The sequence below is a fragment of the Rana temporaria genome, chromosome 4 (assembly GCF_905171775.1).
Source record: "Rana temporaria chromosome 4, aRanTem1.1, whole genome shotgun sequence".
NCBI lineage: Eukaryota > Metazoa > Chordata > Amphibia > Anura > Ranidae > Rana > Rana temporaria.
Window position 1 is genome coordinate 252,755,112 of NC_053492.1, and position 23,119 is coordinate 252,778,230.

General features: G+C 37.5%; 1 protein-coding gene across 1 annotated transcript in view; it reads left to right on the forward strand.

The window, feature by feature from the left end:
• LOC120937146 (desmin-like) overlaps window positions 1-22,964 on the forward strand; it is a 24,228-nt gene extending 1,264 nt beyond the window's left edge. Inside the window, exons 2-11 of the mRNA XM_040350149.1 lie at window positions 2,776-2,926; window positions 4,822-4,971; window positions 8,304-8,423; window positions 14,103-14,198; window positions 14,288-14,422; window positions 14,818-14,928; window positions 20,545-20,655; window positions 20,754-20,878; window positions 22,480-22,629; window positions 22,715-22,964. Of these exons, the coding sequence (XP_040206083.1) occupies window positions 2,776-2,926; window positions 4,822-4,971; window positions 8,304-8,423; window positions 14,103-14,198; window positions 14,288-14,422; window positions 14,818-14,928; window positions 20,545-20,655; window positions 20,754-20,878; window positions 22,480-22,629; window positions 22,715-22,718 (1,153 nt within the window). The 3' untranslated portion in view covers window positions 22,719-22,964. The remainder of the gene's footprint in view (window positions 1-2,775; window positions 2,927-4,821; window positions 4,972-8,303; window positions 8,424-14,102; window positions 14,199-14,287; window positions 14,423-14,817; window positions 14,929-20,544; window positions 20,656-20,753; window positions 20,879-22,479; window positions 22,630-22,714) is intronic.
• The last annotated feature ends 155 nt before the right edge of the window (window positions 22,965-23,119 follow it).

Consider the following 23,119-nt stretch of genomic DNA (forward strand, 5'->3'; position numbering starts at 1 on the left):
AAATAATAGCCTATTCCTTTGACTGAATATGTACAACATAGGTGCACACCTTTTTCATTCTGTTGTTTTTTAAAAAAAAACTTGGGGGCATATTTATAAAGCAGTGAATCTGACATCCAACAAACACGTTCCATTTGAATCTTCCAGGTGTATGTGTTTTAAATGAAAGCAATAGATTGACCACCAGTGGCTGTTTGCTAAAAGTCATGTGTTTGCCGCCTTATAAATATGCCCCTTGGTATCAATCATTAATTTCAAAGGGTATTTTACTTTAAAAAATATTTAAGGTCAATTGCTATTAAAACTATAATGAGAAGGGTTAAAACTACTGTAAAAAAATGGCATGCCGTAATAATACTGTAATTAATGAATACAATTAAATGATGAGTTATGAAACATTTCTGTAGATTTCTGCTTTAAGAGAAAAAAATGTGTTTATTGGCTGCAAAAAGTAGAATAAATCAACATATTTGTAATCCTTTTTTTCTTTTGCAAAAGCTTTGCAAGGCTCCATGCACACTGGGATTACAACTCCAGTTCCCCAGAAATTTTTTAATTTAGCTCCAAGAATGATTTTTTGAGAAAACTCATCTTCTTAAAGCTTGTTCATAAATTTGCTGTAGAGTAGCCATATAAACTTTTAAAATGAATAATAATGTTAAGAAGTCTATAATGGCTCTTAAATTGATTTTCAATCAATGCAAATGAACAACTAAATTTACTACTCAATAATCAATGTAAAATACTTGTGTAAAATATACAGCCGTAAGAGGTTCAATGTTTATATTTCTAATAATTAAAATTGGTCATCGTAAAATAGTGCGATATAGTGTGTAAAATGCTTGTACATGTATTTTTCTGAGTCAATTGTAATAAAAAAATCAGAGGAGCTCAGTTTTGGAATTATTTCAATATATATAATTATTTATTAACCGTAAAGTTGTGCATGTTGACTCTGAATTTTCACTGTAATATGCATACACATGGTTAAAAATTGTCCTACTTTTGTTCTGTTTATTAAACACATTATTCTTTTTGTTTTGCTATATTTTATCATCCTGAAAATCAACTTACAATAATGTATTTATAGGTTTAAACTGACAAAAAAAGTCTATTAAAATGACTGTTACACAATTGTTAGAACAAAAAATTGTTGGTGAACATCAGTATATTTTTGGTGAACTCTTTTTTATTATTTAAAAAAAAATCAGTATATTTTTAATATGTTTTTGTTTATAATTTTGTTTTTTTAATTAAAGTATTTTTCGTTCTATCTTAAATCAATGTTTGTTAATAGCATTGTTGTGAATGAATGGCATTTTATAATTTGTTTTCAGTATGTATTTTTCAGTTTTACTTTATTAATTTTAATTTGAGAAATTATTCTATAATTGTTCACATAACTATTATTTTTTTAACAGGAATTTTAACACAATTTTTCAGCAACAAAAGTCCCTGTTGAAAAATTTTATATATGAGAGACCCCACCTATTGCCTTATGCCAAGCTTTAAAATTAGAAGAGAAAATTTGACATAATAAATACTATTACAATCATTTCATTAAATTATTGTTAAAGTTACTCCATTCGGTTAAAAAAAAAAAAAAAAAAGATTAGAGCTAAAAAAAACATAAATCAAAAATAACACATAGGTATTTTATAATATAGTAGGGATGTTGTAAAAACCTTATGTTACAGTTAGTATTTACTATTGATGCTTTATAAAAAGACCGTCATAGCTATGACACATACATGATTTACGGTGACAAATTTATGAAGAAAATGTTTCCAAACAAGACATATACTGTAGTGAAATCCATTGACAGCAACTTAGATCTGTTACTAACCTGACTGAAATTATTTTTGCTGCTGGAATATTGTGAGAGTGAATGTAGATGGTTGTAGGTGTCAAAATTTAAATTTAAATATTATATATTTATTATATATTGAACATATAAGTTCATAAGTTTAACAGAATTATATATTTTTTAGGCTCACAGCCTGACAGCAACCACATTTAACTAAGTACATACCATGGTATGTGCTAATCTATAGTAAAATAACATTAGAAGGACTTTATCAGCAATGTAGGAGAACTATCAGTAAACTCTGCTTAACAGTTAAAAGCTATTTTTTTCAGCTAAATTGCTCTATACATTGATGGCAAGGTAATTATTTAAGCCCTGGTAATTTTTTTTTTTTTTTGCTTGCTATTCGAAAAAAAATTATATGAAATCAGATCTTTGTACAGGTAATATTACTACCGTAAATGTCAACTTGGTCTTGCTTTACAATCTTAAATTTATTGAACATCGGCAGAGTGATTATCTCAAATTAGCATAACGCTAATACAGTCACGACAGTGACCTACAAGAACCCTCACTGCGTAAATACATATTTCCCTTACAATGTGCTGATGGTTACAATTTTCCAGAAATCCGAGTGTTCTGTAATTTCTGTAGACTGCATGCCCATTATTCTTTCCTTATTAAAAAGGCTTGTGCTTAGCTAGTTGTCAGTGGGTGCTTATCTCAATGGGCAAAGTCATTTCAGTTTCTGTGGTGTCATCACGCTTTACAGATCTCTGTTAAGTGAAAATAAATAAATTAAGAATATATGTATTTCTCTGCATTTTTTTTTAAATAAAACTAAATACAATTAGCCAAATACTACAAATAGTTTTATAGTGATAGCAGAGTATAATATATACATTTTTTCTTAGGTGTGTCAATGTGTAATATGTTGTCATTGTCATTACCCACTATCTCCTCTCTAGTATGGTTGCATCTAGTTTTGGAGGTTCGCTGGGCCCAGTGGTGGACTTGGAAGCAGCCAGTGCAGCGAACCAAGAGTTTCTGAGTACCAGGAACAATGAGAAACAAGAAATGATTGTTCTCAATGATCGCCTGACAAAATACATTGAAAGGGTAAAGATTTTAAATCTAATTTTCCTTCTATCAATCCAAACAGCCCAGCATTGCTGCTACATAATATACATTGACATCCAGCATATGCTATTGTTCCTTGAATTCAGCAGAGTGTGATATTATTTTTAAGTATTTACCTATATTATACAAGTATAGCAGGGTTTTATCTATTTATCATCTCCAAGAAGAGGTACAACCAGCTACTTTCCTAATGAGAAGAGGAAAGTATCACGACCATCACACAGAGATTTCTCATGTGCTGGAAAATCTTTGTGTGCAACAACAAATAATTCTGATTTTGAAAGTGCATGTAATGTCTCCCTAACGTAGAACTTACCAGCCCTTTCCTCATACAAGTATTGCATCGGGTACCCATAGACACATGATGACATGTACTTGATCTGGGTTTTTTAAATCCTGGTTCAGAAACAATCTTATTTCTATGGGTGGCCTAATGCTGGTTTTAGGGAGTCAATAGGGCAGGTTAGAAGACCAGTCCTGATTACTGTTCTTTTTTTTGAAACCTGTTCCCCAATCCCTGCTATCATCTGCCCTCTCTTTATTAAAAGTACCTTTAAGCTTGGCCAAATTCAGCTTGCAACTGATAGATAAGTCTGCAGTTCTCTAAAGAGCTTGCAGTCGAATGCTTTGCATGGCCGACAACTCTCTAAAGTCAACATCATCTATGACATCAGGCCTTATAATTGAAAACTTGGAAAGGAGACAATTCCCCAAGTGGAAAAAGAAATGGACTATCTCGGTACCTTGGACAGAATACACATGGGAATAAAATTTTAGTTTTTTATTTATACAAGAAGATACAAACAGGATATCCAGGTACAGATAGGGAAATAAATTCAAATGTTCATACCAAAAAAGATATTTTAAAATACAGTCAGCCTATACATGTATTTCACTAATACTTGGTGTGCTCTGAGGTGGAGACAAGAGGTATAGTGGGTCATCAGTGGACAACTATTCCTCTACATGTTTCGCGGAATTCTACCGCTTCTTCAGGAGGATAATGTCAATGTGACCCAACACACAAGACTACGCCAAGACAGTGGCACCGCCAATGCTCCCCTACGGTCGACATGGGGGACATATATGGGTGGATGAGTTGATCCTGTGTAGCAACTGAAGTAACCAAGCAAACCATACAAAGCCAGGGGGGAGGAGAATCTGCAAGGGCACACTAACCCCACATGCAATCCGGGGAGATAACAGGAATTGCTGCACATCACCCTGGAGGTCTGAGTATCCAGTGTTTAAAATTTCCCCCCTGGCAGACATCCACTGCAATTTTATTATTTTAATGATGGTACCCCTATATTGTATTTGAGTTTAGCTTTGTCAGAGGCCCTCCTGTCTATCAGGCCTTATAACATTAATCAACACAATAGGATAATTCTCTTAAGCTCACCATTTCATAAAAATAATGTTCTCCAAATAGAGAGACTGCATAGAAGAAAAGCTAACTATATACAATATGAAGGACCTCAGCTATGGGACAAGTCTGGATTAGGTTAAAAGGTGAAGAAAGGGTTATATAATAAATATACTGTATATAAATGGCCTTTACAGAAAGATGATTCAAATGTACAAGCAAATAGGAAATTGACATAGTAGAATGTATACCCAGGAATTTAACCGATTGCCATTCAGGATCAGGTAGACTTATTTTTCCTACCTTAATCACATTTTAGATTCCGATGATGCAATTTTTTGGGGGGGTTAAACAGAATGAACATCTTTTCTAAGCCTAACTATAAAGCTATAACATCTACACAAACCTTTTATTTATGAAAAAGGTTAATAGTTTAATACATAATACAAAGACTGCTGTCTTTTTGAAGGCAATATATATTTAGCTTATGTGCTTGCATATCCTATAGGTCAGGGACTTGGAACAGGAGAATGCCACCGCACAGGCTGAGCTTGATGCGCTCCGCAGTCGCAGCAACAGACCATCCTCTCTTAGAGTTCTGTATGAGGAGCAACTGAGGGACCTCCGAAGAGAGGCAGAACAGGCCCGGATTCAAAGGGTAACATATGTATCTGGTTCAGTTGCTAGGAATGCATTTGGTATATACAAACTTATCTATTATGTTGTTATTGTCATTCCATCTGATGCCATATACCATCTTTAGTGGCCCTGCTTCTGTAGACCTATTAGGCAAAGCATGTGTGTATAATACTGCATATATATAGATAGATATATAGATATATATTTCGATATCTATCTACAGTATATACATATAGATGTACTGTATATAGATATACCTGTATTTATCGGCGTATAACACGCATAGGTGTATAACACGCACCCTAACTTTAAGAGGGAAGTTTCAGGAAAAAAAAAAACATTCCACAGCGCCCTGTGTATAACACGCAGGCACAGTTTACCCTCTATTTTCAGGGTAAAAAAGTGAGTGTTAAACGCCAATAAATACAGTGGCCCGGATTCAGATACATTTGCGTATCTTTCGGCGGGCGTAGCGTATCTCAGATACACTACGCCGCCGTAACTTACAGTGGCAGGTCCCGTATTCAGAAAGAACTTGCGCTGTAAGTTACGGCGGCGTAGTGTAACTGGGCCGGCGTAAGCCCGCCTAATTCAAATGTGGAGGAGGTGGGCGTGTTTTATGTTAATTATTCGTGACCCCACGTAAATGACGCTTTTTACGAACGGCGCATGTGCCTTCCGTGGACGTATCTTAGTGCGCATGCTCCAAATTACGCTGCAAAGCCTCATTGGTTTAGACGTGAACATAACTTATGCAAAGCCTTATTCGCGAACGGCTTACGCAAACGACGAAAATTTTTACGCTGGCCCGACGTCCATACTTAACATTGGCTACGCCTCATATAGCAGGGGTAACTTTACGCCGGAAAAAGCCTTACGTAAACGACGTAAAAAAATGCGCCGGGCGGACATACGTTTCTGAATCGGCGTATCTACCTAATTTGCATATTCGACGCGGAAGCCTTGGGAAGCGCCCCTAGCGGTCAACGTAAATGTTGTACCCTATGATACGACGGAGTAGGAGACTTACGTCGCTCGTATCTAGGCAACTGTGAGGCATATCTGATTCTATGAATCAGGCGCCGAGTTGCGACGGCCCGCGCTTAGAGTTACGACGGCGTATCTGGAGATACGCCGTCATAACTGCTTTCTGAATCCGGGCCAATATATATTAAGTTAAACAACAGCACACTTCTTTTTTTTGTAATTTTTTTTTAAACTCACAAATGGAAGTACTTGATAAAAGCAATGAAAAAAAATGAGCATTATTGAGTGGTGTACTGTGGTTTAACTTTATAAATAGATGATTGAAAAAGCTGGGGATTATCCATTCTGCATCTACCCACAACAGATGATTTAAAGTAGCATTACACCCAAAAGCAAATATTTATTATATTGCAGCTTACCAATTTGTAGATGTGATGGCTGCATTTGTTTTTTTTGGCTTTCTTTGATTTATTTTGACCTGGTGATCCAGCCAGTGAGTCTGTTGTTTTTCAAAAGAACAAGCTGTCCTGCAGCTGTAGCAGTTACTGGGACGAGACAAACCATTTAACAATGACAAGGGTGCTTACAATGGCCAGTTTTTATTTATTTATGTAAAACCTTTATCACATAAGGAAAAAAAACTGTTTACTGTAACTGCCTATAAAGTGTTAGCTGGAGTTTGGCTTCAATTTTTTTTTGTGTAATTAAATCTGCTAGTGCATCTAACACTCCCAGACTGACAATGCTGCTGTCCAAATGTGCCCCTGTGCTCCTCCATCTAGAGTGGGGGTACTGTATTACGGTAGGAGTTTTACTAGCCACATTGCTAGGTGAAAACAGAGGGAAGAAAGCCTAAAAAAAAGAAAACATGCAGCCGCCTTAGCTAATGATTGTTAAGCTACAATTAATTTTTGGGGGTTTAATACTACTTTAAATATGGCACTGATGCTAGATCAACAATATGTATATTAAAAAAACCTATATATATATATATATATATATATATATATATATATATATATATATATATATATATATATATGTATATATATAAAAATACTGTGTATAATGAAGTTCTAGTGAAGTGCAACATGATAATGAGTCTTAGTACCGAGCAATCAGGCCTTCCCACTGGCCATATATTGAAAAATGAAGAGAGTATTGCTGCACATAAAATGTTATAGAAAAAACGATATACAAAAGAAACAATACTTGCTCAGTGTTCAATGTACTGTACATTAAGTATCTTTTCTTTTGTATGTCGTTTTTTCTATTACATTTTATGTGCAGCAATCCTCTCTTCGTATATATATATATATATATATATATATATATATATATATATATATATATATATATAATATTTTTGGAGGTCCTGATTAGTCGATAGTATGAACATCTTATCTGGTTGTTGCATATTTATATATGAATAATTGGCTACCATGTATTCACTCTGTCTGTCAACTTGACAAAAGGGTGTTTAACCTAAAACTGCTTCCATGTAAGATACTGCTAGAACTAGGTTCCTAACATGTTTCTTTATGTTCTTCTCCTTAGTTTTCATACAGATAGATAGATAGATAGATAGATAGATAGATACATAGATAGATAGATAGATAGATAGATAGATAGATAGATAGATAGATAGATAGATAGATAAATAGATAATATTTCCTTCTTTAATGTCCTTCTGTGATAAAACTAGTATTACACAAGTGCATTGGCCTTTTAACCTTCAATCTGTTGAGTATGAGGATGCCTATAAATCTTTACTTGCTGAAAGACTGTGCACGGGAAGTTATAGGCATTGTTGGACCACATGTCACTTCTTCTCAGCTGTCTTTAACACCAGATCATAATGCAAATGTAAACCTGAGTGTGAAATGCTTTGTTCGAGAAGGAGGTTGTCTTGAAACTAGCTTTTCTATTTGAGGAACTTGGGACGCCTGTGTTGACTGCTGATAGGGCACAAGCTGTTCAGGCAGTATTTTACAAGCTCATGCATTGAGCTCACTTGGAGATTTGAAATAATGGCATTATAATGGGTCTCTAGCCACTATTACATTGAAAAATCATTGGTTTTTATGGCCAGTTCCCCCCCCATTATAATACATCACTCATTGCCTGGTCCATAGGAATAACAACCAGTGGGTATTGTAAACAATAGTAGAAGGCCCCACACAGGGTCATTTGGTTCTAGGCACAAGAGAGAGAATGTCTGACAGAGGTTAGTATTGGTGTCTTATCACTGTATTGGGCATGGATGTGTTGAAACCCCAGACAGCTCTCCTCTGGCACTGATTGGATTAGAAGGGGGACGCTGTAGGTTAGCCAGGCATAAGAAGATTCTGCTTTATTTAACAGGATGTAGCAGTGGCTGCCAAGTCATCAGTGTCTGAAGAACTCAGCGCCGTAAAGAAACGTTATGAAGATGCAGTCGAGGCAAGGAAAAAAGCTGAAGGCGACATTGAAGCATTCCGCCCTGTAAGGAGCTGTCTTTATCATCCTCACTCACCTTGTATGCAGTATCCTAGGCATTGTCCTTAACATATACATATCACCCTGATTTTTATTATGAAAATTGGTTTGAATCCTGTCTTAACCCTTGGAGTACAAGTAAGGGATTGCGCAGACATGACCCCCTGGCAGAAAAAGAAGTGGTTGTCATAAATAGGGGCATATGTGTAAGGAGACCTATAACCAAGCCATGTAAAATACAGCTATGCCTAACAAGGCTTATTAATAATTCGATCATTTTTAACGGTGTGCAAAAAAACTAAAAGACTACGTCACCCAATCCAATGCATCAGCTGTGAGTGGATATTTCATCCATTCACATCTTTTTGAATGAGACTTATTTATATTGTCCATTGCAGACAGAAAAGGTTAAACAGGGAGTAACAAAGTTGTTTATACATTAACAAGCTATTGTCTACCACAAACTAAGATTTCACTTTGGGGTGAAGCCTGACTGGTGCTTTAAATGACACAAATAGTGTTATATGTGCAATCATTTAATTTGTTTATCCATTTTTTTATAAAATGGCTTCCATGTGCGTATTATGTGGAACTCAGACACAACAGCCCATGTCAACCTAGAGATAAATATAGTCTGATGGTCTAATTAGCACCTCTTTGCTTTTTTCCGTTCGCTGGCAATCTGGATGGCGGGATTTTTAGAGCAGCGTTTTATGTAAGGCATATACTCCCCTCTCCTGTAAAATCATTGCTGATCATAGAAGTATGGAGCCTTGGGCAGTTAGATCTGCCAGACATGATTCCCTAGACTTTGTAAGTCATCTATAATCGCTTTAGAGAGTGGTAATATTTAATAGGCGTAGAGTGAACCGAAGTGACTGCACATCAACAAAAAATATGTGATAAACCTATGCAATCACGGCACTCATTGACCAATAAACTCAGTGTCCTCTACACAGCCTCCTACTGAATACTTAATGTACATAGTAACCCACCACTGTACTAGCAGATGAATTGTTTAATAAAATAGTTGCTAGTCATATATTCTGATATACTAAATGAGAACAGAATTTTCACTTAGCTTAGTTACTAAAGTGAAGTTAAGTTTGCTTCAATCAACCAAGGCAAAATCCGTTTTCCATGCTCCCTGTACATGAGTATACATTTAAAGTGAACATAACTTTACTCACTGAGTGTAGTGACCTTTCGCTGAATATCCTCTACTCCTTTTGTGAATCAACCCTATAGCATCACTGTCTATGTATCCTTTGGCAAATTTAGTTATACAGATTGTATAAAATGCACTGAACAGAAAAAAGCAACAACAACAAAATAAAAAAACTTCCCACCATATGCAAGAGAAACATAGTACTGTTTGCAGGATAAAAGAAAAAAAATGGTATAAATATAAAAAAATAGAGGGAACCCTTTATTTATTTTTTTCTGCTCCCAAATATTCTTTCTTGCTGTTTTTGTAATTCATCTTTATTAAGCAAAATTCTTTCACAAATAAGAAACATGAGATGGCAGCTTATTCTACCCTGCTGGTTAGCACATAGCCAAAAAGAAAAAGAAAAATCAAAGTAAGAACCTTAAGAGCAATTCAAACTACTGTACCAGCTCCAACTAAGTGTTAAAATAAAAATGTTAAATATTTTTGACCTCAAGTCTAGAATGTTTAAATTTATCAGCTCTTTTTGTTTAACTACAGATTTTTTTTTTTTATCATGAGATTTTTTTTACACTTTTGATGACATTTAGAACGTAAATTACTTAAAAAAAAAGCTGATAAATTTAAACATTCTAGACTTGAGGTCAAAAATTATAATCTAGACATTGGTCTATGTCTGTCATTTTGCCCAAAGGTCATTTACAGTACTATGTAAATACTACAGAAATAATAGTACTTGGTTGGAACAGACTTTGAACTAAACATAGGCCCTCTGCTGTGAATACAGTTTTGTTACCAAAGGAATACTGAAAAAGTCATTTAAAAAAGCCTTACAGTGCTGCCCATATATATTTTTTTACTTTCAAGTATTTTTATGTTGAATGTCTGTATAGTACAGGTTTGGAGCAAATAGTTGGCTTCAGAAAATGCCAGACAATCACTTCTGTTCATATGAATATAAAAGTACTAACTATTGCCTAGTTACAATTGACAATGCTGATGATTTTCTTCAGGCCTAGCTGGATAGTAATTAAAGTTACTTGAGATACAATTTTGTAAATACGTCAATACTTTTTATGAATGTGTATATTTCAAAGAAATATAACATACAAACTCAGTGTTATTTTTTACACCACATGGAAATAAGTCAAATAAGAGTAAATGCTGCTTTAGGTAAGTAAAAAAAAGCACCAAATACCAATCAGCAAAACTTTGGGCCACATTCTGACTTGAGCTGAGCGTTTTTGTAATTTTTTATACTTTTTTGAGTGTTTATATGGGCATTTGTGCATGTGTTTATGGCTTGAGTGTTCTTTTTTTTAGCCAATAGAAAGTTAGTTTCTAGGCAAGAATAAGAGCACAAAACATGCACATTGTATGCAATTTTCAGGCACTGTTATTGAAATCTCTTGGGGCCAAAACATGTGACTCTGCCCCAAAAGAAGCTCATATATATTTTGAGTGACAAGCTTTAAGCTTCTATGGCATTATGCTCAGGTTTGAACAGTCATTATAAAATGTAATAGAAAATCCCAATGTCAAGCATCTGCTAAGGCTTCAAATTGCATTTCAATATGCTCATGTAATCAATAAAGCCCTAAAGCTGAGCTAAAGGCACTAAACTTACTTCTCTAACGGTCCAAGCCCCTCGACAATGCTGACATCTTATCCCTGGGTGCTGGTCTTTGGGAATCTTCACTGGCCAGCGCGGGATGACGTAACTCCTGCACATACACACGTGTCAGTCATTGTGGCACACAGGGAGTGTGCTGGTAATGTAAGCTGAACTGCGAATGCGCAGCTCAGTTTATATACAGCAGAAAACTGCGAGCAAGCAGGTGGGTGTATTTTTGTGCAGAAAAGACTTTGCATGTCCAATAAAAAAACATTCCCACAGCCTACAGTGATTTTGTATACCAGTGGGTGCAGTTTATAGCACCATCAGATGGGAGTGTAAGGCCACATTCACACCAGCGGACTGATCAAGTCCACCTGTCTGTTTTTCACGGGCACCCGATTGGACCACCCATTGTTCTCTATGGAGCTGCGAATGTCAGCAGACATGTGTCTGCGGACACCGGCCAGCATCGGATCTGGTCCGTTTGAATCAGATGAATGGGGATACGTTCGCCATCCCACTGGCGAATCGGATTGGTTGACAGTCGAATGGAAAAGGACAGGCAGTCTGTTTCCATCTGACCCCTTCCATAGAGAACAGTGGGCTGTGTCCGTGTCCGCTCTGCATAGCGGAGAGGACATGTACCCCATCTGCCTGCTCAGTAGGGATGAGCGGAGCGATCCCCAGCTGAGCAGGCAGATCCGCTGGACATAAAAAGATTCCTCTCCAGCCTAACTTTGTTTTTTTAATAATTTAATAAAATGTGGTTTTAGTGATATAACACTATTTAGAATTTTTATCTCTTTTTACATTGTCAGAGAGGATGGAGTAGACAAAGTATTTAGTAAGGTCATTTAGCATGGTAGCCTATCAGCTTCTAACTTCAACTTGTACAATTAAGCTTTGAGAAAAAAAAAAATCTTGGAAGCCGATTGGTTTCTTTGCAGAGCTACATCAAAATTTGCACTCTCCAGTTTTAGTAAATCAACTCCACTGTGTTTAACATTTTTGGATTTCAGTATGTTACTTCTGAAACTTTATATGTATCCATTTTTTCAATAGTAATAGATGACATTTTAGTAGCACTGGAATTAGCAAGTGTGCTCGAAAGTTTTGCTGATTTATATTTGATTTATATTTCAAATCTGAGTTAGGCCCCTTCCAACCAGGCTTGCAAGCTAAGGCCTCGTACACACGGCCGAGGAACTCGACGTGCCAAACACATCGAGTTCCTCGGCCAGTTCAGCACTGAAGCCGCCGAGGAGCTCGGCGGGGCGAGAGCTCCCATAGAACAACGAGGAAATAGAGAACATGTTCTCTATTTCCTCGCCGAGCTCCTCGTCGGCTTCCTCGGCCGAAAGTGTACACACGGCCGGGTTTCTTGGCAGAATTCAGCCAGAAACTCGGTCGGAAGCTGAATTCTGCCGAGGAAACTGGTCGTGTGTACGGGGCCTAAGAGCTTGCACATGTCCATTTACACCCGCCACACCATAGAGGGTTTGGTCAGATCCGCCAGAAAAACCTGATTGGTCTGCTCGTGTGAAAGAGACCTAAAAGTAGTATTAAACACAAAAGCGAACATTTATTTTATTGCAGCTTACCAATTCTTAGGCCCCGTACACACGTCCGAGAAACTCGACGAGCAAAACACATCGTTTTGCCCGTCGAGTTCCTTGTGAAGCCGCCGAGGATCTCGGCGAGCCAAGTTTCCCCATTGACTAACGAGGAAATAGAGAACATGTTCTCTATTTGGCCCGACGAGATCCTCGTCGGTTTCCTCGGCCGAAAGTGTACACACGACCGGGTTTCTCGGCAGAATACGGCTCCGATCGAGTTTCTGGCTGAATTCTGCCGAGAAACTCGGTCGTGTGTACGGGGCCTCAGATGTGATGGCTGCATCAATTTTATTTTTAGGCTTTCTTTGCCCTATTTCCATCTGATGATCTGGCCAGTAAGTCAGCAGAGGTGCTTACAATAATCATCTTTTATTTATTTACATAAAAACCTTTATCTCAAAAGGAAAAAAAATGTTGCTGTAACTGCTTATAAAATGCTAGCTGGAGTTTGGCTTCAATTTGTTAATCATTATTATTATTAATGCATTTAAATCAGCTAGTATATCTAACACACCCCTCCCTCAAGACTGACAATTCTGCTGTCCAAAGGCACCCCTGTGCTCCTTTATCCAGAGTGGGGGCACAAGGGATGTGTTACTGGCCAGATCACCACGGAAAATAAGTCTTAAAAAGAGAAAACAATTGCAGCCACCACATCTAATGACTGTTAAGCTGTAATATATTACATTTTGGGTTTTGAGTTTAATACCGCTATAAGTCAAGCTTTACTGCATTAAAGCGCAAAAGTAGCTATTGGTTTTTATATGTTGATGTTTTTTTATTTAAAACATAAACAAATAAAATAAGTAGCAATCAGAATATTCAGTTAACTGCAATATGTCAAGTTTAAGATTAAGTTGCAACCTATTAATTTCATTGCATACTTTTTTTTTTTTTTTTACAATTGCACAGCTGCAGTGTTTTTTATTTTATTTTTTTGTCCTAAAAAACATTTTCATGAACCGTTGATTGCAGAATAAAATTGCAGTGTTCTGATGATATTTTATATAGCCAAATAAATGTCTGAAGTTTGGTAACTTTGAGCATTAAAATGTCCCTAACTAGCTGGCCACAATATAGTTATTTGAGTATATTATTGCTAAATTCACGGTTATCATTTGGTGGATTGTGTTGGCTGACAAATCTGTTGCATTATAAATGCTATGGCCTGGAGATTTGTGTTGCTGGGTTATCTGTTACATTACCAATAACACATGCAAAGCTCTCCATATGATATGCAGCATTCATATTAAAAGATCAATGGGCTGTTTGCTCTCTAGGATGTAGATGCGGCCACAGCAGGACGAATTGCACTGGAAAAGCAGTTGGAAACTTTGGAAGCAGAGATCGCTTTCTTGCAGAGGGTTTATGGAGAGGTATTGTATATCATATTTTTTTTTGTTACGATATGTATGTGAAATTTTGGTTTGTGCCCACTCTTTGCCTCTTTTATCTGTCAATCCAGGAAATTGAAGAATTGATGAAGCAAATCTACAATATGTCCGCCTCCTGTGATCTGGCATTCTCCATCCCAGACTTCGCTGCTGCTCTGAGGGACATTCAGACAGAATATGAAGAAATTGCAGCCAAGAACCTGCAGGTTAAAATTAGAGTTCATCATGTTCAGGGGAAAAATATCTAACTTGATGTCAGTTGCTACTTAGCAAATATTTCTGGCCAAATAAAAGATTGTTTATCTTGTATATATTAAATCAGAATGTAGCCATTGGACATCTCTGACAATTCCCATAGACCGATGCACACAACTAACTCCTAGCTAAGCTCATTAACCCCTGCTCTGCCATGGAAAATGTCCCGCAGAGTTTAAAGTGCAAGGCTGCAGGGTGTTCTGATTCTACAGAATCGCTTTGCTGCAAGGTGGTTAATTAAAGAGTTTGGTGTTCATGAGACCTTAATGAACCCTTCTTTCGGGAGACCTGACATTACATGTCTTCATCCCCCCTGTTCATATCTTCTGTTGCCTTTCCCCCCCAGGAGATGGACGAGTGGTACAAAAGCAAATTTGTTGACTTCAATCAAGCTTCTACAAAGCATGCGGAAAACGTGAGACATTACCGAGGAGACATGGCAAACTGCAAGAGAAGCGTAAGTGGAGCTGGAAAGGCCTTGGAGCTCATATGTCACTTCATGTGGAGCCTGTATCGTGATTTCACTAGCACAGGGAATGTGACCGTTCTCTCTGCTCCTATCTGGGTTTTGTCTGTGGGGGCTCGGGATATTTGACTGTTTGTGTTGAGGTATACGGCCCAGTAATAGCAGGAAGTCAATTAAAGATAAGGCTTATGAAGAGTTTAACAAGATATGTCATGTTTGTATAATTAGCAATGCAAGCTTTTCAGTGCTCAACACAATTCATCATTTTATGGCTATATGAACTGAAGTACTTATAACCTTTTATATTCAGTTGCAGGCTACCTACACAGAATAGTATATGTGCCCACTATATATCTGCAATCGTATTTCTATAGGATTCAATAATTGATAGGTAGGACTAGAAGTATATATATTCTTTTAGGATGCATTAATGGGAAGTTGCCAATACCAACCATACAGATTGCAGCTTCTATCAGTTTAACCACTTGCTTACTGGGCACATAAACCCCCTTCGTGCCCAGGCGAAATTTCAGCTTCCGGCACTGCGTTGCTTTAACTGACAATTGCGCAGTCGTGCGACGTGGCTCCCAAACAAAATTGACGTTGTTTTTTCCCCACAAATAGAGCTTTATTTTGGTGGTATTTGATCACCTCTGCGGTTTTTATTTTTTGCGCTATAAACAAAAAAAGAGCGACAATTTAAAAAAAATATATATATTTTTTTTACTTGTTGCTATAATAAATACCACAATTTTTTTTTTAAAAAAATATTTTTTTTCTCAGTTAAGGCCGATACCTATTTTTAGACGTATTTTTGTAAAAAAAAAAAAATCGCAATAAGCGACTGGTTTGCGCAAAAGTTATAGTGCCTACAAAATGGGGGATAGATTTATGTTTTTTTTTCGTTTTTTTTTACTTGTAATGGCGGCGATTTGCGATTATTTTGTCAGGGCAGCGATATTGCGGCGGACGTATCGGACACTTTTGACACAATTTTGGGACCATTCACATTTATACAGCGATCAGTGCTATAAAAATGCACTAATTACGGTATAAATGTGACTGGCAGTGAAGGGGTTAACACTAGGGGTGAGGAAGGGGTTAAATGTATTCCTTGGGTGTGTTCCAACTGTGTTGGGGGGAGGGGACTGACTGGGGGAGGTGACCGATGCTGTGTCCCTATGTAAAGGGACACAGATCGGTCTCCTCTCTCCCTCACAGCACGTGGAGCTCTGTGTTTACACACAGAGCTCCACGTCCTGCTGTGTTACCGACGATCACGAGTGTCTGGCGGACATCGCGGCTGCTAGGCACTCACATCGGCTCCCGAGCGATGCGCCGGGCACGTTGTTTCCCCGCTGCGCGCCCCCAGCGGCGCGCACAGGGAACAACAACAATAGGACGTCCAGGGACGTCCACCCAGCACTTGAGAGCCGCGCTGTGGACTATATTGACCATACCGCGGATCTCAAGTGGTTAAAGTCATAACAGGCGATTGTATGAGTTATACTTTCCATGTTGGTCTCTGCTTTATTACTTACAGACCAATAAACCATATATAATGATGTGAAATATAAGGTATGCACATTTATTAAGAATAGCCTTATACAGTATATGGATTTAATGTTCAGTGTCTAGCTGGAAGAAAAATCTTCAATATGTATGTAGGTTTCTGAAATCAAGACAGTTGTTTATATGGCCATATAGCATTTGTGTTAAGGTGTATGCTTTTTTAGTTCTATTTAGAGAAAGGAAGAGTTAAAATTTCTGTCAGTTTATTCTTTGTCCTGTTGGGGAATTTTTTTTACATATAGGGGTTGATTTACTAAAGGAAATAGACTGCTCTTTACAAAGTCCAGTTGCTCCAGAGCTTGCTTAGTAAGTGAGGTAAACCTTCACTTTGCAAAAAAATCGAATGTAAAGGTGTTGGCGCTAAAAACATCAAGGTGAATAATAAAAATTGGGTGTGAACAATATTAGGAAAAAGCAAGTAATGATTGAAAAAGCAAATAAATATGTAAAGTCCAAAAGTGACAACCCCAATAAATGAATGCAAATCTTCTGGTTTGATGTTCCTTCAAAAAGTTTCACCACGAGTGCTCATGGGGTAGATGGCAACTCATCAAAGGTGTCTGACCACTTTTTACAGTAGGTCAAAATGCCGCCGTGATTCCGATATATTCATCCACATATGCTGTAGACACCTTAATGCTGGGAATAATTTATCTTTTTAAACATTTTTTATTAAAACTTACTACACAGTGGCACAGCGTCTGCATTTGATGGGCAATTGTGGCACAGTGAGACTGCAATTGATTGTTTTTTTTCCAATATTTTTCACAATTTTTTAATTGTTTGCGCCCCCCAAAAATTTTGAGCACCAGCCACCACTGGTCTGTTCCCTTATCTTCAGCCGCCATCTGGAAGGGGTTAGACAGCAGAGAGATACCTACCTAGGATTCCTCTAGTCCATCCAATCTATGCACATTTTGGCCTACTGTAAAAAGTGGTTAGACACCTTTGGAGAGTTGCCATCTACCTCATGAGCACTCGTGGATGGTGAAGCTTTTTGAAGGAACATCAAACCAGAAGATTGACATTTATTTATTTATTTATTTATGGTGTTGAGGTTGTCACTTTTGGACTTTACATATTTATTTGCTTTTTTAATCATTACTTGCTTTTTCTTAATATTGTTCACACCCAATTTGTATTATTCGCCTTGATGTTTTTAGGGCCAACACCTTTACATTTTATTTTTTATAAGGTTCAGTACTTACACTTTCTTAAAGGGGCAGCTATGTTTTAAAACATCACACTAGGTGCCATTTTTAAGCCACTTATTATCACATCATAATCACTTCACTTTGCAAAGAATACCCAATCGTGTTCAAGGAAAATTTAAGAAAACCAGCATTTTTGCTTGCAAATGATTGGATGATGCTGCTCATTTACTAAGCTCTGGAGCAACTACACATTGCAAAGTGCACAATCTATTTGCCTTTAGTAAATCTACCCTCAACTGTCTCAGAGATGCAACAGGAGGTAAGAGGATTTTTTTTTCAAAGTGAAGAGAATTCCTCTGCTAGACAGTTGTCACCAAAATAGTTGCCCTCATTGGAAGATTTCCTTTCACCTCTTCTTCTGGTGGAGCTCTAAAATTTTATATCCCCCCCATCACTTCTCTAGAGGCAATGGTCACGAGGACAAAAAAAAGGACACATAAAACAATAGAAGCATAACAGGGCTTATAATCCATCCCTACTCATATGAGGAAAAGTATGAATTTTACACCACACAGATGCTAACTAGGGTTCAATAAGTTTTTATTGTTGATATTTTTTAACAAACATACATTTCAACATATATAGACATTTCAAAATATATAATCATCAACCGCGTCATAGGCCCGGCAAAGGGTGACCCGGTCGATAGATGTAAGAGCAGAAAAATGTTACTGACAAAAATAGAAAACACTTACATTACCATATCAAATGCTTTAAGAAAACTATTTATAGATGTTAAATATTAGATAGGCGCATTTCTCTTATAACCATATAGAAACTGTATAGCCCACCGTCGGATATAAGCCACCTCCTGTCTCGGCGGTCTCTCTAGGAGCCCGCCGGGACCAGGCGCTAAAGCAATAGCATCTATGGTGTTTATAGTATCTGGGTTAAAATTAGGAAATAAAAAAAACTCCAACCAGTTTAGAGAATGCGCCGTGGTCTGTGAGTTCGATGATAACACCGAGCCCGCAGACGACAAGTTAAAGCATAGTGTGGTTCATTTGATTTGCCCTAAAAAAGGGCCACGTAACAAAAAGAAAAGAGAAAAAGAGAGAGAAGAAAAAAAAAAAAAAAAAAAAGGGGGTTAAAGGGGGGAGAGAGAGAGGGAAAGAGAGAGCGAGAGAAAGAGTGGCGTGCTCCTTTTTGGCGAGAATTCTCCACGTTCATAGAATGGAGTAGAATAGGCCTACACTCAATAGTAGAGTGAAACCTTAGGGGTGATTTAGTTTAATTTTCATTTTATCTGAATTAGAGTAATACTTCCATATATTCCAAGCAGAGGAGAATTTAGTATAAATATCGAGAGATTTAGCCTCCAGTTCCTCCATAAGCATAATGTTGTTCATCTCAGACACCCATTCAATTAGTGTCGGAGAGATTGGAGATTTCCAATGTCTCGAGATCAGTTGTCTACCGGCACTTAAACAAAATTTAAGAAGGGTATTTTTTTCATGTTTGAAAGAGCCTGGGAGAATAGAAAGCAAAGCTATAAAAGGGGAAGGAGCCAGTGGTTTATCATAAAGGTCTGTATAAATCTGAAAGATCATATCCCAAAAAGGGCGAATCAATTCACACTCCCACCATATATGACAGTACGTACCTATGGCCTTATCACATCTCCAGCAAGAGTAAGAAGCGTTTGAGAACATGATACTGATGGTGACCGGAACACGATACCATCTTGACAATATTTTGTAGTTTTTTTCCTGAGCATAGCTCGATATAGAGGACTTATGTGTATAAAAAAAAGGCAGCACTGATGGGCACTGATAGGTGGCACTGGTGGGCACTGATTAGCAGTACTGATGGGCACTTTTTGGTTGCACTTGTGGGCACTGATAAGCACCACTGGTGGGCACTGATTAACAGCACTGGTGGGCAAATCTTTGGACCGATGTCTCTTTTACAGAAGCTGGATATCAGCTTTATCTTTTTCCCCTCACGCTTTCAGCGTGAGAAAAAAAATTGATGATAATCGCCTTCTGTTTACATCATTGGCTGACAGCTGATCACATGGTAAAGGGCCACTTTGATTGGCCCTTTACCCCAATTTGAGATCAGCTGAATCTAAAAGGGGCGTGCAGACAGTGCAAGCACGGGAGGACGTCCATGGATGCACTTCCCACATTTTAAGCCCACGCTGTAGTCGTCTTTAGACTATAGCACGGACGGGAAGGGGATTTTAATGTCACAGTCAAATATTGCAAAACTAGCCTTAGGCAAATAAAATTCCAAAACATTTTGGCTTTTGCAATTTAAAAAAGTTTAAGAAAAAACACATAACACCAACTTTGCAGCTCATATGTATGTCTGAAAGCACAAAGTGTTACAAAAGATGACAAGCGCTAAGAATTGGTCACAGGAGAGCAAAGGTAGGTGCACTCTTATGATCCAGAAGAGAAGCATAGCCATACTTCTCTTTTAAATTACAACTCCATGGGTGAAGTGTGCTCTTGTTTTTTTGTTAATGTGATAAAGGCTGTGTACATTAGCTGGGAATGATGTGATAATGAAAACACAGAAACTGTTTAAAGTACAAGATTAAAACTAGTTTATAAGATATTATTGGATACACATTAGGGACCATCTTTAGTTCAAGATTTAGAAATTGCATTACTTATGGTATGCTACTAAAATCCTATATTTTTTCCTCATATATGATTGTGTATTTCAAGCAAAGACAGGTTCACTTTATTACTAACTTTTCAAATAGCACATTCACTTCGTAAAGTGACCATTTAACACCATTGCGTCTGTTTTATAAAATGCTGTACACTTTTGGTTACCTATATTAAAGCAGTAAATCAATGTCTCATAGCTTAAAAGCAAAGAATCTGAACTTGAATCACTGAAGAACAAGAATGCAGCACTAGAGGCCCAAGTGAAAGAGAAACAGGAAAAGTACAGGTTGGAGATAGAGGAGCTACAGGTAGGTGGCTTGCTTTTAACCCTTCTATCTAGAGCACTAGCGTCTCATTCTTTCACCATGAATGAGTACAAACACAACTTTTCTCTTCATGCTCTCAGGAACGAATAAGAAAATTAGAAGAAGACCTAAAATCTTTGAAAGAAAAAATTGCTTTACACTTACGGGAATATCAAGATCTGTTGAGAGTTAAAATGGCTTTGGATATTGAGATTGCCACATACAGGTCAGAGTCAAACAGCTTGTATTTATTTAACTTCCCATTTATCAAACTGGAGATATATCCAACCTGATACAAAATCACATGGTGTTCTGCAACTTCCTGTTATTAACAACATCGGTCAAACAATTGTTTTAACACTAATATTATAAGAAATTTGAGGGCAAAAAAGGGCCTTCTTTGACAATAAAAATTGTCATTGCAGCTAGAAGCTGGTTTCATTTTCACACTGATGGGTCTGCCCACATTGATGCCATAAAACTAAATTGAATGTCATGAGTAGGTTATAAAAGGGCCAGTAAGAAGGATGCTTAGTGGCACCTGAAGTATCACCAACAATGATATCTGAAAATCCTACTGCTAGTATTTTTTTTTTTGTTTTACTCTTTATTTTTACTTTTACATATTAAGTCATAGCGCCTGTGCATTTGAAGGTCAAATTTGCATACTTAGGCGTAGATCCACAAAGAAATTACGCCGGCGTATCTATTGATACGCCGGCGTAATTTCAAAATTCCCGCGTCGTATCTTTGTTTTGAATCCTCAAAACAAGATACAACGGCATCTCGGCTAGATCTTCATATGCCGTCGGATCTAAGATGCAATTTTTCGGCGGCCGCTAGGTGGCGTTCCTGTCATAATCTGCGTTGAGTATGCAAATTAGCTATTTACGGCGATTCACGAACGTACGTCGGCCCTTCGCTTTTTTTTCCGTCGTTTGCATTCGGCTTTTTCCGGCGTATAGTTAAAACTGCTATACTGAGGCATACTCAATGTTAAGTATGGCCGTCATTCCCGCGTACAATTTAGATTTTTTTACGTTGTTTGCGTAAGTCGTTCGCGAATAGGAATTTGCGTAGAATGACATCACTGTCGTAAGCATTGGCGGGTTCCGGTTTAATTTCGAGCATGCGCACTGGGATACCCCAGGGACGGCGCATGCGCAGTTCCAAAAAATCGTTGTTTACATCGGGTCACGACGTATTAACATAAAACACGCCCCCATTAGATCCATTTGAATTCCGCGCCCTTACGCCGCGAGAGATACGCTACGCCGTCGTAACTTATGGCGCGCATTCGTTGAGGATTCAAACTAAAAAAGATAAGTTACGGCGGCGTATCGTATCTTAGATACGCTGCGCCCGGCGCAGATGTCTGTGGATCTGCCCCTTAAAGTATAATTAAAGGAAAAACTTTTTTGGACAGGAAGTAGAAATTTTTATTGCTATCTGTGACCCTGTTAGGGAGATTTACTCTCTCAATTTGTCCTGTTTACCATTATCATTGAAAGTTAACGTAAAATAAAACCCCCAAATTTAGGGTTGTCCCCAGAAAAGTAATATAGGGGAAATCTTCCAATGGGAACACTAGTTCTGATGATCTGGGGGTCCCCAAGGAATTCCCTTAATTTGTAGGGGTTTGCTCTCACTTCCTGTTTGGCAATGGTAAAGTAAGTGCAGGCAAATCTCCACAGTGGTCCACAGATGGTGAAAAAAATAAATCTGAAAGGAGTTATAACCCTCCATACTCTATCCAAAAAAAAAAAAATGTTTTGTCTATAGTTCCACTTTATATTGGATTCTAATGTTTTTTTTTCTTTGTACCAGGCAACTTATTGAGGGTGAGGATAGCAGACTTGCTACATCAGTAAGTGGAGTCTTCCTCCCGGGTAAGATATCAGGAGGTTTGAAAATAAGTTCCACTGAAAGAGTATCCCAGACATTGGAGAAGAAAGAGAGGACAACAGTGCTGATAAAGTAAGTTTGACCAGAAAATAATTTGTGGCATCATCTATTTTGTACTACTTTTTTTGTGTTCTGACTTTTTTTTTTTTTTATGCAGATAATAGTTAAAAGAGAGCAACGAGCTAGCAAGAAGAAGTGATTTTGCAAGAGACGGAAAATATCCATGATCTGTTCTGCAAGACCTTTCTCTAGGTGGCTGGATGCATGATTTTGCCCATTTTATTTTACTAGAGTGTCTGCTGCTATGGAGCCTGCCACTGGTGCTGATTTTTAGCTTTATTATGTTTAACCCTATACACATTTGTATGGCTTTGCTGAATAAATACATGAGCATTCATTATGGCAAACTGATTGGTTTAATGTTCATATACGCTAAATAATGTCTACATTTTAGGTAGTATTTATCTGTTATGCAAAAAAAGTTCTCCTTGCACTTGGGCCTCCGTTTTTAATTTAGCAGCTTGCATTATACTCCAAAAAAGTATAAAAGAATCATTATAAA